The sequence below is a fragment of the Gopherus evgoodei genome, chromosome 6, assembly GCF_007399415.2.
Source record: "Gopherus evgoodei ecotype Sinaloan lineage chromosome 6, rGopEvg1_v1.p, whole genome shotgun sequence".
Taxonomy (NCBI): domain Eukaryota; kingdom Metazoa; phylum Chordata; order Testudines; family Testudinidae; genus Gopherus; species Gopherus evgoodei.
Genome location: NC_044327.1, coordinates 121,309,280 through 121,325,888, shown reverse-complemented (window position 1 = coordinate 121,325,888; position 16,609 = coordinate 121,309,280). Strand labels below are relative to the sequence as shown.

General features: G+C 41.6%; 1 protein-coding gene across 3 annotated transcripts in view; it reads right to left on the bottom strand.

The window, feature by feature from the left end:
- Positions 1-16,609, bottom strand: part of DYM (dymeclin) — a 349,716-nt gene that overhangs the window by 325,406 nt on the left and 7,701 nt on the right. For 2 of the 3 annotated variants that reach the window (XM_030565834.1, XM_030565830.1), the window contains exon 2: positions 1,217-1,406. In XM_030565834.1, coding sequence (XP_030421694.1) covers positions 1,217-1,356 — 140 coding nt within the window. In that variant the 5' untranslated portion in view covers positions 1,357-1,406. Of the gene's footprint in view, positions 1-1,216; positions 1,407-7,394; positions 7,443-16,609 lie in introns of all 3 variants that reach the window. The other variant, XM_030565831.1, reaches the window with a different exon arrangement.

Genomic DNA, 16,609 nt, shown 5'->3' with positions numbered 1-16,609 from the left:
AATTAGGCACCAGTAAGCATTCTCGCTCTATTTTTCTTGTAATTATTTCTCACTTCTATGCCTCATTATTTGGAGTCACTTAAAATCTCCCTGTTTGTAGTTAATTTCTTTTACAGTTTTATCTAATCCAGTATGTTCAAGTTAAAGTGTCTGGGTAACTCCACTTGTTGTGTGCATATTATTCCCTTGAATAAATAACAGACTCAGTTATTTGTACTGTCCAGGAGAGAGCTGTGAAGTACAGGACATACATTTCTGGGGGAAAATCTAGAACCAAGGATGTGATGGGATCACCCTGCAGCATAACCAAGGCTGGTAAAAGCTGAGTTGTGGCTGGCTGGCTGGCAAAACACACCCCGACATAGCTGGGAGGGACTGACATGCTGGAGACCATTTATGAGCTGTCCAGGCTGGAGGCTACAGCAGCAAAGCATTGTAGCCTGGGGGAGCCTTTTACAAGACAGGAGTGAGACAGCTACTCATTAGTCAGAGGGGTAGCCCTGTTAGTCTGGATCTGTAAAATGCAACAGAGTCCGGTGGCACCTTTCAGACTAACAGATGTATTGGAGCATAAGCTTTCGTGGGTCATGCGTCTGACAAAGTGGGTATTCACCTACAAAAGCTTATGTTCCAAATACATCTGTTAGTCTGAAAGGTGCCACAGGACTCTCTGTTGCTATCTACTCATTAGTCTGGATTATATCCTGGTATGTCACAAGAACACAAACTATAAAGAACCCTATCCAGTAACAAACTTACAGCCTAATCACCTGAGATGCTGAATACCCTCAGCTCCCATTAAATTCAATGGGAGTTTAAGGGGCTCAGCACTGGCAGGATGAACCCCATAACCTCATCATTGCTTTAATTTGCTTGAGCTGGAAGCTATAGGTCCTGCCAAGGGGGCACCATCTGTTCTTCAGCATTTCCAATGGTCTATTTAGAAAAACAGTGTTCTAAACCTATTGCTGACCTTTCTTGGCTGTGAGCAGAATGAAGACTAATTACAGCAGCAATGAGGAGGAAAAGAAGCTGCAAGAATGAGAGAATATGGTAGAATGGTACTGCAACAGCCCATGCTCAGGTGGACTTTCCACATGCTTACCGTCTCCCAAAAAGAGAGGAAAAACAAATCTATTTTGCATTCAGAGTTATTTGGCACCATTGCTAATGTATTTGTCATAAATGTTCAGTCCTTCAGCACGCATCCTCTTACCTGCTTGTTGGGGCAGTAAAGTTAAAAGAAAGCAGCTGATTCCAGAATGGGTCATTCTCAGAGACAGCCTCAGCTCCCGATAATCTTTTTAAGTACTCATTTTCTGGGAGCTCACAAATGCTGCTACTGTTTGCACCCATTTTCTTATTTTGTAAGTTCCTTTTTAAAGCTTCATTCCTTCAACAGAAGCCTACAAAAAAGAAAGAGGAAATATTTAAATCCTAGTAACAGGAATACACATCTTTGACACGTGTAAGGGATATACAGAATTTACTAAACTAGAAACCCATAAATCTCTAGTTCCATAACTACAACAGCTGCTGAAAATACATAAAACTGAAGAGCACAGGAGCAGGCTGGAATAGTTTGCTTTCAGCAGTTTAGGACAGTAAGATATAGTTAATATCCAAATTTTAAAAAACTGATTGGCTTACATTCCAAGTCTTCTCCACTGAATTTTTCATTAGCTGTGGTCAGAGAGAGAACACATTGACACAACAGCTGAAAGCAAAAGGGAAAGTAGCAGGAAATTTACAATTTAAGCAGGCACATTAGTTAGACCACTATTCAAAAATTTAGCGTTTTCAAAGTCATGCACAGATACTCAGGGTACATCTACACTACAATATTGGAAGAGATGTAGGATGTACGTGTCTCTACACGCAGCAATGAAAAGCAGTCTGCGATCACATTGCACTGTGTAGCTACCCATGGCAGTGAAAGTCTCTAGCACAGGAGAGGTGAAAGAGAATGGCTTCAGCAGCAACCTGTAGTAGAAGCCTTTCCCTGAGGCAAGAAAAGGCTCTGGCAAGGGGAGGGGGGGTAATCAAATGGGAAAAGGTTAAAATTTTCCTCACTGCTGCTTCCCTGCCAGAGCCTTTCCCCACTGCCAGAATCTTTCCCTGCTGTGGGGAAAGTCTCCAGCTACAGGGAGGCAACAAAGAAAGCAGCAGAGAGGCAGAGGGACACTACACTGCTAAAAATAGCAATGTAGATGGGGAGGAATAGCTTGGGCAAGTAGAAAGCTGTATAGGATATGTACTCGAGTACATACCCACACTTTCGGGGTGTCTTTACCTACCTAAGCCATGCCTCACAGTCTACACTGCTATTTATATCCGTGCTAGGGGATATATATACACATGCTATGCACCACCGAAAGCTGCATGCAATGTAGACGAACCCTTGGGTATGTGACTGCCATTGGCAAGAATGGGAATCAGGTAACTAAGTTCCTGTGAAACACTGATCATTTTCCCTTTCTCTATGTTCAAAACCACATCACGGTCACAGATATCATCATCACTTCTAGGTGAATAATTTAAATCTAGACCAGGTGACAAGCTCCCTAGTGTCATTAGTGTCTCACAGCTATTGGCTGACCTATGTGAAGTGAGTTGGTTAGCCCTAATCCAGTTGTTAGTGGAAAGGTCTAAGACCAAATGTTCATAAAGAATTAACTCCTTTTCAGAGGTGATACCTGAAGAACTAGGTAGCAGCACACTGTAGGTTATATGGGGAAATAATCACGCTGTCATTGGCTGGGCTGTACCTGTTCTGTGTATAAAGGGAGAACTTCATTCTTCCAGACTGCCAATTATGCTTTTCCATTTTTACAAACGTTAACTAATTAATCTACTAGAGGAGTAAGAAACTAGCCAAGTGCAACTGAAGCTTAGAAGAAGATATTTGGATTAAAAAGGAAACATATGAAGACTCAATAAAACTAAACTCAGTCAGTCAGAAATCCAGACCATTCTAAGAGCTGAATTAGTATTTAACAAAACACCCCACCCTTATAGACATAGCTTTGAAATTTCATACAATTCCACAAACTAAGCTAAATAAAGCTGGGTCCATACTTGGAGAAGAGACTTTCAAGGAACACCTCTGGATAGGTGATGCAGAAAGAGACACTGGCAATCAGTAAGGGCACTCTTTCCTCTGACTCCACATTGAACCAATGCCCAGCATACGTTCATGGCGCTGTGTTTTACTGGAGGTGCCATCTTTCATATGAGATGGAAAACAAGGTCTTAACCTCATTAAGAATCTCATGGATCTTTAATAAGAGTATGCATGTCAGAATTCAGTTAAGGCACTGCAGGTTAACTCTGATAATTATATTCTGCCTACCTACACTCCCCATGAAGTTTCAAATGGAAATGCTATTCATGTCCTGCCCTAAACCAGTGCACTGTTAAACGCCTGCTATGTTTCATTTCAGAAGTGGGTGCACTTCAGGGGTGCTAAAATGATCCCTGTACAGAATGTATAACTGTTTATATTTGCAAACTGGTTTGTCATCCTCTGGGTTAAGAGGTGCTATTGTGGAATCCTGCACGCTGGTTGGGTGGCAACAAGGTAAGAGTTTATATGCATAAGTGATATTAGGAGATGATCAGCATCTTGAATGATTTCACTTAACAGTAATGGGATTTTTATTGTGTTTGTGTCACTTGCCCATGAACTTCTCTAAACTATCACCATGGCAATACCTCCTACTAAGAGACTTTCACTGCTAGAGTAATACTAGTTTTGAAATCGATACAAAATAAAAGATAAAAACAGAAACACCAATCTCTTTCATTTGCAAAGATACTGGCATGGCACATACTGCAGCAGGACAAACTCAAAGAGAGATGCTGCCCACCACACACATAAATAACTGATGGAATATATTATATAAGGTTTCCCCAAATACATGAAATAGATGCAAGACTCCTTGCAGAAGTAAAAAGGTATTGTCAGTTTCTTCATAAAATTACAATTGTTTAATTTTATTATTTTTTCAAAAAAAAAATATAAAAGCAAAACCAATATAATTAACAAGACATTTAAATTAATACAGCAATCATTATTACCAGTGTCAGGACAAAGAAATACAAACATAAATCTGTTGCTTTATGCTTTTAGCTTCTGGTTTCGTTTCTTTAATGCTGGCCTCCAACCAGCTAACTTAACCTACACAAGAAGTGTCACACTGGACCAGACTCAAGGTCCCAGCTAGTCCAGTATACTGTCTCCAAACGTGGCCAGAACCAGATGCCTCAGAGGAAGGTGTAAAAACCCCACAGCAGACAGACCAGGTCCCATCCTGATCTCTAATAGTTAAAGATTGGCTTAAGCCTTTAGCATGAGGTTTAAAATCCCTTCCACAACATTTTTTTAGTATTACTTATTGAAACTTTGAATATTTGACATCTATATAAATGCAAAGGTAAATAATTTTTCTTCCCATAAATTATAAACATACTGGAGCAATACATGCAAGATCTTTCCACAGTTTTGTATGTGCCCTGCTTCAACAGTCTGTGTACTGACATCAAGCAGCAAAATTTTCTAGTAGAGTATCCCTCAAATAGCATGTCTTCATTTCCTCCTTTAAAAAAAAAAGGAAAGGGCTTTTCTGCTCCTTCACTATATTTACTTGGGTCCTTTGGTCAGGCCCGCAGCCACTGCCATCACCAAACATGCCCAGGCCCATTCTTTCTCCCCCATCTTCCTCTTCCCTCTTAAGCTTTGTTGTTATTACTGGTAAACACCCTCTGCAGAGCAGAGGCAGAGGATGCACGCAAGCTTTGCCACAGCAGCAATGTTTAGAGCAGTGGGCCCAAACTTCTCCTGTTGTGCCTCCCTTTATCAGTAATGGAATCTGTCTGTGCCCTCACTCCATTACTGCACAGCCAAGGCTTCCTCAGCAGAGGAGCTTAGTTTCAAGGCAGAGGTTGGGGTGGAACTGGGGATGGGGGTGGAACTGGGGCTAGAGGTGGAGCTGGCCAGGGGACAGAGAGGACATGACAGCAAAGCTGAGCTGCGGGCCAACAGAGCTGTGGCTGGGGCTTGGTGCTCCCTTTTGGCTGATACATTGAACAGTCGGCCTACTATCAAATTTCTGTTTCCCGTGTAGGTTCTTAAGTGATTAAATCACCTCTTAACCTTCCCTTTGTTATGCTAAATAGATTGTGCTCCTTGGGTCTATCACTATAAGGCATGTTTTCCAATCCTTCAGTCATTCTCGTGGCTCTTCTTTTAACTCTCTCCAATCTATTAAGATCCTTCTTGAATTGTAGACACCAGACATGGACACTGTACCATAGTGGTCACACCAATACCAATCTGAATTTGAGTCTATCATTCCAACATGAAGGCTGGATCTAGCCTCCAAGCCACGTGTTTTGATGCAATTCTATTAGCATATTAAACATATAATGATTATAAACTAACATCCAATCTAATGCAATACTGGATCAGCACTCTTACACTAGGCTTGCACTTCTAGTCAGAGACCTACAAGATTTCAGTCAACTAATGAGGGCAAGACTGAGGGACAAACAGGAACAGCTGATTATTATACATTAGGTGGAAAAGTTCAGGTATGTATGTAAAGATTGCATATAAATTGTATATTTTTGACTGTATCTCTTACAACTGAAGTGATGGAAGAAGGGTAAGGGCAGAGATTGTACTGTGTGTTTGTACATCACCTAGAACAGTACCACCACATCCCTGATTGGAGCCTCTAGGCAATACTGTTATTAATAAGAGACTAACTTTTCCACATTTGAAGTGGCTGCCAAACATAGGGTAGGTCTACACTACAAAATTAGGTCAATTTATAGAAGTTGATTTTTTTTACTTTGATTTTATACAGTCTATTGCATATGTCCACACTAAGAGCATTAAGTCGGCGGAATGCATCCTCACTACCACAGCTAGCATCAACTTACAGAGCAGTGCACTGTGGGTAGTTATCCCACAATGCCCACAGTCTCCGCTGCCCATTGGAATACTGGGTTAAGCTCCCAATGCCTGACGGGGCAAAAACTGTTGTGGGTGGTTTTGAGTACATGTTGTCAGGTCCCCCTCCCTCTCTCTTTCCGTGAAAGCAATGGCAGACAATCATTTCACGCCTTTTTTCCGGGGTCCCGTCCACTGGACCCACTCAGCTGGCAGACCTCGGTGAGGTCAATCGGGGTGCCTGGACAGATATGGCTATCCTCCTCTTATAGCACCGAATGGGAGTGACTCCAGGTCATCCTCCTCTAAGTTTCGCCTCATGGAGCTTCAGTCCTGCCTCAAATATCATGCGAGCTGGAGGCTTCTGCCTCAGGCTGCTCTCCCAGCCAGCAGCACCGTGAGGTCATACCTACCACTATTATTTAACTCATAATTGATATAATTCAAAGTAAAATTTCACAGCGTGGTCTGTTCTAAGAGTAAAAATGCAGGAGGGGAGTCAGAAAAAGGAACAGTGACCTGTTTCCGCTCAGTTTCGAACTAAGGATGTTTCACGTGTTAGGTGAACATGATAATCACTAGACTATGGGGCTTCTCTTTTTTTTGCCACAGACTTTGCCGAATGGACAGGAATGTTTTCTCTAGCTACAGAAGCTACCTAATACAATGTCTATATCTATGGCCTCTCTACTCACAAAACGGTCATGCCCCTGCCCAAGGCTGACACAGCGCGTAGCGCATGTGACACAGCGACCTGGCTCAGGCAGGATCGCCAGTGAGGCACGATACTTTTGCTATTAAGCAAATACAGCAATTCCTTCCTGACCTCTGCCGCTGAATGCCTCCATGCATTACGCTGTGCCCTATCAGTGCAGGAGGACTGCATGAGCTGGGAAAACATGTCATCGTGAGGGCATTTTTTTTCACCTTTTAATCTGAGATAACCTCAGAGACGGAGATGATAGGAGGAGCGTAGAAGCATTCTGGGTGGACGGCATGGTCACCTGAGCTGCTGAGTTCACCACGCTGGCCAAACAGGAAATAAAATTCAAAAGTTTCCAGGGCTTTTCATGTGTAACTGGCTAGTGCTAGTCCAAAGTGCTGTCCAGAGGACAATGGAGCACTCTGGGGTAGCTCCTAGAGCACAATACCGTCAAATTGCATCCACGCTACCCCAAATTTGATCCAGGGTTGTCAATTTCAGCACTAATCCCCTCGTCAGGGAGGAGTACAGAAATCGATTTTAAGAGCCCTTTAAGTCAACAAAAATGGCTTCATCATGTGGATGGGTGCAGGGTTAAATCAATCCAACGCTGCTAAATTCTACTTAAACTTGTAGTGTAGACCAGGGCATAGTAAATTAATAAGTGCTAGCTTTAGTTAAAATGCAGAAGTTAATCAAAATTTCAGTTTATACATAATAAGAAGTGTTTCTTACTTTTGGAACTTGAAGACTGCTAGAATGAGCCAAACGGATGTTCCTTTCCTTTAAGCAAGGTAGATAGAGCATACAAAAAATGAGAAAATAAAAGATGTCTCTAAATACTGTGTATTCAGCATTAATCAAGCAGTTATATTAAGACGTCGAAGTATTGATTCACTAAGTGAGCATATTGGTACTCTGAGAATTATACTTTATGGAGCACATTTCATCTGGAAACATTATGCAGTTAATGAATAACCATTCTATATTCACTAGTGCATTCTATTTTATGATCATATAATCCTAATGCAAGCCTTGCCATCAAGTCAGTGGCAGGTTACAATACAAAGAATTCCCCAGGTAGCAGAAGGCCCAGAAGAGCATTTAGAGGTCTCAGTTCAGACATTCGTATTTTCCTTCACATTATCGTACTCATCCAGTATGACCATATTATCTCACTCAGAATTTCTTGTGATTATTCGTATTGCCATAGCACCTAGATGCCTTGATCAGGATCCATTGTGTTAGGTACTACACAAACATGGCCCCTATCCCAAACAGCTAACAAGAGTAGATCTCACAGAATAGTACAATTGACCGTCTTCCTTTAAACTACTCAGGTGCATAGTTACATGTGTAAGTGCTTGCAGAATCAGAGCCTAAGTATATAGTTTACTGGCTCTCCCGAGTCTATTGCATAAAGTTTTAACTTCTTGCCTTTGCCTACAAGCTTCTGTATAATTGTCCCTGCCTAAATAGCCAACCAAGTCTCATCACACCTTACGCATCCTTGAAACTTCTACTCCACCACCGAGGCCAGCTTCTACGCTCCATTTGTCTGCTTCTCACCATAACAATGCTTTAGTCACATACACCCTCAAATATGGAATGTCCTTCATTGTGATCCATCAAGTAAAAACTCTCAAGATTCACTATTCTCACAAGAAGACAGATAATTATTATTAGTTAAAAAAAAAATAGTCTAAATGAACCAAGACGAATAAATGCCTCAAGGACTGACTACATGACTGTATTGCTGTAACTTCTGTGCTTTCTTAACCCAGCCCCTTGGTACACACCCCAACACCCCTTTCTACACAGCCCGACTCATCATATTTTGAAGTTAGACTCTAAAATTCTTCACAAGCAGGGACCACATCACTTTGTGTGATCAGTAAAGCATCTATCTAGCCCCCTTCGGACATGGTGTGACTTGTTTCATTATCCACAAGTTTTAGTTGCTGTTCTTCTTCCATTTCTAACACTTCTAGATTTTGGAAGTGAAGTCTCTGCAATGACTTACTCTAATTTTTAACTCACTTCGAGGTGAGGAATACCAGTATCATTTATGCTGAACAATTTTACAGCCCGGCTCCCTTAAGAGTGAAATGAACTGTCAGGTGATCTGTGCACTACACAACAGTTTGCTGAGTTCCATAGGCATTAAAAAGACAAAGTAGGGAGATGTTTACAACAGAAAGGGATTTTGGCCCTGTAAAGCTTTAACAAGAACACTGACTGTCAGCTGTAAGGCTGTACAATTCAGAGCTTCAGCTTATCTCAAACTAGATAGACTACACTATTTGCTTTCTGCTCACTCCCACATGCGGCAAATTGGGAAAAGAATGTGTCACAAAAATAACTAGAAGTCACAACCCAAGGTCTATGGCAGCTCATCAGAGCTAAAGGAACCCCTCTCCCATCCCACATGTCCTTGATGCCACTGCTTTTCCAGCAAAGCTGTGAATGTCATGGTTCCCCTGATCAGTGCTGTCTGCGGACTTGTCTGACACACTGAACTTCTGCAGTGCTCCACTCTTGCATGTAGGCTTAGTTTGGTTTTGGTTTTTTTTGACCAAGGGGTGGGGGAGACTTTCTGGCACCATTAACAAGTAAGAAAGATGAAGGAATCTCAATGAAAACTCTCTTCCCTTAGTAGATGCTGCTAACTTGTGCTAGAGATAATCATTACAAACCAACTTCATGCACTTTTCCAGCAGTAGCAGGAGAGGTGGTGAAATGCTGAAAGCAGTGTAGTTAGGGGTCTGTGCAACTGTCAAAGTGGATTTGATTTAAATCAAATTGATTTAAATCATGATTTAAATAACTAGTCAGGAAGATTCAATGTAATGATGGATTTCTACATAAAAGGGCATTCTTGTTGGTTGTTAGAACCTTAATACGTATTCTTCACAACTCAGAGATAGATAAGACCCAAACTGGGTCTCTCTTATGGCTTGCTGCCTTTATAGGTTTTCCCTTCTAGTGAGAGAATGGTACAGTAGATCTCAAATCAATGAAGGCTACACTCAGAAAGACCTCAAGACTTCTGGAACATGCCGCTCAAACAGTTTCACTTATGTTTCTACTGCCTTCTCTCATTTATCTCCAGACTTCTTCTCCTTGTCCAGATCTATTCCGTCCCTAACAATCTTCTACTCATTGAACTTTTTGAAACTTCACACTTTTAGAGAGAGGTAAGGGATTGACTCTGTGTACACAAATTTGCAAAGGAACAATAGGGTTGAGGTCTTATTTCTCACTTATATATATTTATTTATTTATTTAAAAACATTTTTACTGTTAACAAGCATGTTACCTCTGGAAACAGAAATCCACAGTTTGAGAATTGCAAAACTAAGCATCTCTGATGATATCTTCTAGTCTTAAAACTGAGTTCCATTGGGTAGATGGAAAGATTAACCTATATAATCTATACAGAAGCCCCTGGAACCCCATAAGATTGGGTCCCTAATCCATGAACTATTGGAACTCATTTACAAAACTTTTCTTAAACATTACATGAATATATTCTCTCATACTATAGAATTAGTATTTATAATCCCTATTCCATTATGATATAGTTTTAACTAAGATAAATTATAACTCAAAGATATCTTTAGATAGGTTTTTTCCTCAAAAAGCATTTTATCACAAAAATCCGATTTAAATTAAAAAATCGGAATTTTTTTTAAAAATCACTGATTTTTATTCACCCTGGCAATTGTCATGATTGTCTTGTCCACAGTTCAGTTTCTGTTCTTATTAATTCAATAGGCCTCCAGGGCCTTTTCCCATTTTACCTGTGCAACAGTTCAACTAATGCTTTGGCAGCACAGAATATTCCCATGCTCCATTAGCCATTCGAACAAGCAGCCCCTTTCACCACAATATCTTGATGAGCTGAAAACTTCCTTGCTCTACACTGCTGAGGGTATGTCTACATCTACAATTTTGCAGCGCTGGTTGTTACAGCTGTATTAGTACAGCGGTATAGGGCCAGCGCTGCCGAGTGGCCACACTTACAGCAACCAGCGCTGCAAGTGGTGTTAGATGTGGCCACGCTGCAGCGCTGTTGCACACCGCGGGGCTGGATACCTGCTTGGAGGGGGGGGTCGGGGAACGCCAGAGCACACCGCGGGGAAGGAGACCTGCTTGGAGGGGGGGTCGGGGAACGCCAGAGCACACCGCGGGGAAGGAGACCTGCTTGGAGGGCAGTGGAGTTTGCTTAATTACCAGAGAGGCTTCCTCAGGTATGCTGGGATACCTGCTTATTCCACGGAGGTCAACAAAAACGCTGGTGAGTGTCTACACCTGATGACCAGCGCTGGATCCTCTACACCCGAGGCACGACCGGGTGTACGGCCAGCGCTGCAAACAGGGAGTTGCAGCGCTGGTAATGCCCTGCAGGTGTGTACACATCCTAAGTTGCAGCGCTGTAACTCCCTCACCAGCGCTGCAACTTTGTAGTGTAGACAAGGCCTGAGCTTCAGTTCATCTGCAAATTTGACACCATCAGCTCAGGATTAAACAAAGACTGTGAATGGCTTGCCAACTACAAAACCAGTTTCTCCTCCCTTGGTTTTCACACCTCAACTGTTAGAACAGGGCCTCATCCTACCTGATTGAACTAACCTCGTTATCTCTAGCTTGCTTGCATATATATATACACACACACACACACACACACACACACACACACCTGCCCCTGGAAATTTCCACTACATGCATCTGACAAAGTAGGTATTCACCCGCGAAAGCTCATGCTCCAAAACATCTGTTAGTCTATAAAGTGCCACAGGATTCTTTGCTGATTATACTCCATGTTCTTCATGAAAATATGCTTGTGATATAGATAAGACATAGCTAAGATATACTTTACACAAGATCATTGATAACATTTGACCTACTGAATGTGTTTATCCAATTTGTATGCATGTATCATTTTTGTATCTGAAGCTGGGAATATTGATCATGTCTCTGCATTTCAAATGTGCTATGTTGGATGAGGCCAGACAATGTGAGTGGCTTATTGAGGAAATGCACAGAAGCATAGGGCTTATCCCAGGAACCGCGTGCAACAGAAACCTCTCAGAGATAACTCTACAAAATGGGAACTGTTTTGACTCAGATCACAGCAAAAGAAGGGGGGGGGGGAAGATATAAAAGGGGGACAATGACATGAGGGGGCCTCACTCTGGGAAGACAGACACTTCAGCTCAGATCAGCAAACTGAGAAGAAGAAGGATCTGATATCAGCCACTGAAGAATAATCCAGGTGTGTATAGTATATCTTGTGTCTACATATGCAGACATAGGCCTTTTCCTCACTGCTAAAAATTTAATGAGAACACCACAAGACAAGTTCAGTTTTAACTGTGAGGACAAAGTTCAAGAAAAATGTCTCAAATTAAATGAGAGCGCAATGAGGTAACATGTGAGCATCACGGCTCTGAGTGTAATTTTTCTGGTGATACACACACGTATGGAGCAAAAAGGTAACAGTGACAAAAATGGAAGTCTGTATAAAGCACAAGGGTAGATTTTCTGCCTATGAGCTTGCTTTCAAAAGGAATTCATATGTATTTCACATAATATTTATAATGCTTTTCACTACTCTCAATATTTTGTGTGCATTCAATGTTTCTGAACTAATAGACTGGATGACCTACTATGCAGTGGAAAGGGACTAATAAAGATTTCTTTTTAAATGCTCAGACTTTCATTAAGGGGTTTTCATACAATAGCCATGAAATTCCACTTGCAAAGTGTTTTAAAGAGTCCTGAAAAGATAAGGAATGTGGGCTTGGTCCTCTCTACTCCAAAAATGTGTTTGGTATCAAGTGCTGTCTAATAGATACTGTGAGGATGTTGACTAACATCTGGTCATACAGCTAATATGTGACTTATGATTTCTTGAGTAATAGACATCATACACATAAGGCTGTGACCCTGAACCCCTTAATTAAGGACTGTCATATGATTATGAGATGTTGTACAAATGCATGCTTTTGCTTTTTAAAGGTTTTTCATGCCTGTTATCATGATACATAAATGTGTGTTACATGGGTTTATGTATTTCAGATAACTGATTTTTCAAAAACACATTGACTAGGAAAGGAACTAGGAAACATCAGTATGGCAGATAAGGTGGATAAGAAGAGGGTTTTCGTTGATTTCTCAATATATTGAACAGTGTCTGCAAACACTGCTACTTGTGCCTTTTTCAAAATTCTCATTCTTGTGCTGTATCCTGAGTTACAATGATTTCACTCTGATAAAATGTTACAGGTGATCTCATTATTTCAAATGAAATGTGATTTCCATGGATCAAATGCTGCCAGACTTTGTATACCAGAAATACTTTGAACTTATGCACATAGCTCAAATTTATTTATGTAGACCTTGTGATTGGCCTATGACTGACGCTGCATTGTGGAGTTCGTTGAGTTCGGCTTTCCTTATGTATGTGTCTGCAATTTTCATGTTATATCTACAAAATAAACTGATTATTATATGCATAGATTTTTGATGTTTGCAATGTTGTGAAAGTTAACAGTGTGTAATGTTCTCTTCTCAGTGAAATCTTTTGAGGAAAAAATTGCACAGGTATTGGCATATAAAAGGAGTAGCACATATCCAGAAGGAATGAATAAAGCATGAAGACTTAAACTGTGTCGATTTGCTTCCAACTTTTCTTTGGAAGGTAAGCAATTCTTTTCCTCATGTAATAAATACAAAGAACACAATAGAATCTTCAGCATATACATGATGGTCCTGATCTCCCAACACTGGGATTACTTGAAGTGTTAAATTTACCTTCACTGGGACCAGGATTAATTTTCTTCACATTTCTGAGAAAATTTCCTTTGCCTACTGCACCAGGGCCTCCTTGGTCCCACTTCTGTCTCGGTATACAAACCATGCATCGATCCTTGTTCTGGTTCAACACCCCGTGCAGTTTATTTATAATTGAGTCCCACCTACAGCTGCCAGCTATCCAGTTTTCTACCGCAACAGCCAGTCAAAAACTGACCCTGGCAGCTCTGATCAGCAACACTGACCGGGCCGGTAAGAGTTCAGTTAGTAGCACAGCATGGCTAAGGCAGGCTCCCTGCCTTCTGTGGCTCCGCATGCCTCCCAGAAGCAGTGACATGTCCCTCCATTCTTGCTCCTACGTAGCAGGTGGCTCTGTGCACCGCTCTGCCCCTTCCGCAGTCACCGGCTCTGAAGCTCCCAAGCAACCGTGGGGAGGGACAGAGGGGTGGCACCCGTGGATGGGGCAGCGTGTAGAGCCATCTGGCTGCACCCCCTTATAGGAGCTGGAGGGGGGACATGCTGCTGCTTCTGGAAACCGCCTGAGGTATGCACCGCCCCAAACCTGCACTCCTCACTCCCTCCTGCACCCCAACCCCTTACCCCAGCCCTGATCCTCCTCCCACCCTCCAAACCCCTTAGCCCCAGCCTGGAGCACCCTCCTGCATTCTAAACCCCTCATCTCCAGCTCCACCCCAGAGCCTGCACCCCCACACACATCCCACCCCCTTCCCCAGCCCAGAGCCCCCCCCCATCTTGAACCCCTCATTTCTGGCCTCACCCCAGAACTCACACCCCTAGCCCAGAGCTTGTACCCCCTCCTGCACCCCACTGAAAATTTGAGCCCAGTGAGGGTGGGCAAGAGCAAGCAACAGAGGGAGGGGTGATGTAGTGAGCAGGGGAAAGGCCTTGAAGAAGGGGCCCAGCAGGGGTGGAGCCTCAGAGGAGGGGCAGGGCAAGGGTGTTTGGTTCTGTGAGAGTAGAAAGTTGGTAACCCTAGTCCTACCACCTTCACAGCATACTTAGCACCTTTACAGGCAAAGGGAGAGCAATCTCTCTCTCGTTCTCACTGCCTGCTTTCCTCCCTTTTCTCTTCCTTCCTGTGCCTATTTGTGGGCTCTGGCTAATGGCTTAATTGGCCTTTCTGCCCTGCCCCACCCACAAATTAGGCACAGGTCTGCCTCATATGCCTGATTGGAGGTGCTGGGAACAGAGTGCCGACTCAGGGTTTCTTACTTAGCACTCTGTCGCACCTACATATGTAGGCACTGTAACAAGGTATTTCTCAGTTATATGACAAAAGAGTATGAAATATAAATATTACCAAAAAGCCTAAATTTTATATTTCTTAAGTATGTTATCCAGTGTATCCTACAAACAACAGTCCATAAATGTTCACAGAGCAATGACTTCTCGTTTAAAATTTTTATTTAACATCTACTCATTGTCATATATTGAAATGCCACCCACCCACCCCTTACCAAAGGCAGAACGACCCATTCAGTATTCAGATATCTTGTATATGCATATGCCTTATAATGAATCTATGACTTTGAAAATATCTGATCATTGCTTAAGCATCATCACATGATGTGTCATCATCACATCTCCATCTTCTCTGATTATCAGAGGGGCCACTTTTTCATTCTGCCAAAGGAAGAAAGATTGTCATTGTGGACACAAGTCCTACAACTCTTTGAACAGTATCATGAGAGTCCACGGGGTGGACATCAAGAAATAGTCCAAACAACAATGGCACAAGATACTATTGGCCTGAGATGACAAAAGACATCGCCGATTGGCTCTGTTCCAAAATAAAACTAAATCCTGAAATATTTACTTTGTATTTTAAATAAAAATTTTACATTTACATTGCAAAAAAACAGTAATTATACATTTGCTGCAAAATGTACAATCCCTTCCCTTGCAATAATATTTTCATACAAGAATTTTAATGTGATCCAATTATTTCATCTAAACTAGGTTTCATGATGTCTGTGTTGCCAGAAAGTGGGAAAGGAATTAAATCTGGATACCACCTTGAAAAGCGTAAGGGTGAGTTTTCGACTCAGACATCTACTAAATTTCTTCAGAATTTCCTTTTACCTTCCTTCCTGTGTCAAAGTATTAGGAACATTCTTAGTGTGGACTCCATATACATGATATCTAGTCTCATTCTCTTCCCTTAAAAACTGTTAAGAAATCTTATAAATAGAGAGTCAAACATAATTGCTTATCATTATCCATTTTTACCACTGCTACACAATGAGGCCTTTAATTCCCACCGAATGCAATGCATGAGAGTGGCACAACAGGAGCTCTATTGCTCCTTGCACTGCCATATTTCTGCAGGTTTATTGTTGTATTATTTTTCTTAGAAGTATTCCTGTATTACTTTTTTGTTGACTTCCTTCTGTTTATTTCTTTTTGTTCTGTTTTTACAAATGGAAATTAGATTCTGACAGTGTAGTTGTGGAACCCACACCATAGTGATCAGTATGCTTGCTACTTATGGGCTTACTGAGAATATGAAATAAGAGAAATCCAAAATATGACTCCAACCGGTTCCCTTACATACAGGTCATTCGGCCCTTTGAATTGGTGGGAATGGATTTAATAGGGCCATTACTGGCAACAAAGAAGGGACACTGATGTATATACGGACAGCCACAGACTATCTTACAAGATGGGTTGAAGCATTTCCCTTTCGAAATAAGTCAGCATCTGAGATGTCAAAGAAAATGTAAAAAATTATTCAGCGATTTGGATGGCCACAGCATATATTGACAGACCATGGGTCAGAATTCATTAATGAGGTAAATACTTATTTCTAAGGTTGTTTTTTTACTATGTCTTCAATCACGCTTTCAGATCACAGACAGCTGACAGTGAACATGGGCTTCATTGCCCTTGTGAGTTTTCTTTATGGGCATTTTTACTGACAAGTTTCTATTAAACTCCCATTCAACTTTGGCAAGGATTACTGCTGGTCACCTCATCGGAGCGGCTATAACATTTTATTCTTTGGTCTCTTTTTAGCCACCAAACCTGTCCAAAGGAAAGTTTATGACATAGCTTTTTTCTTTCAGTATAACCTAGAAATTTGCAAAAAATTGGGAATACAATGTCGCTAC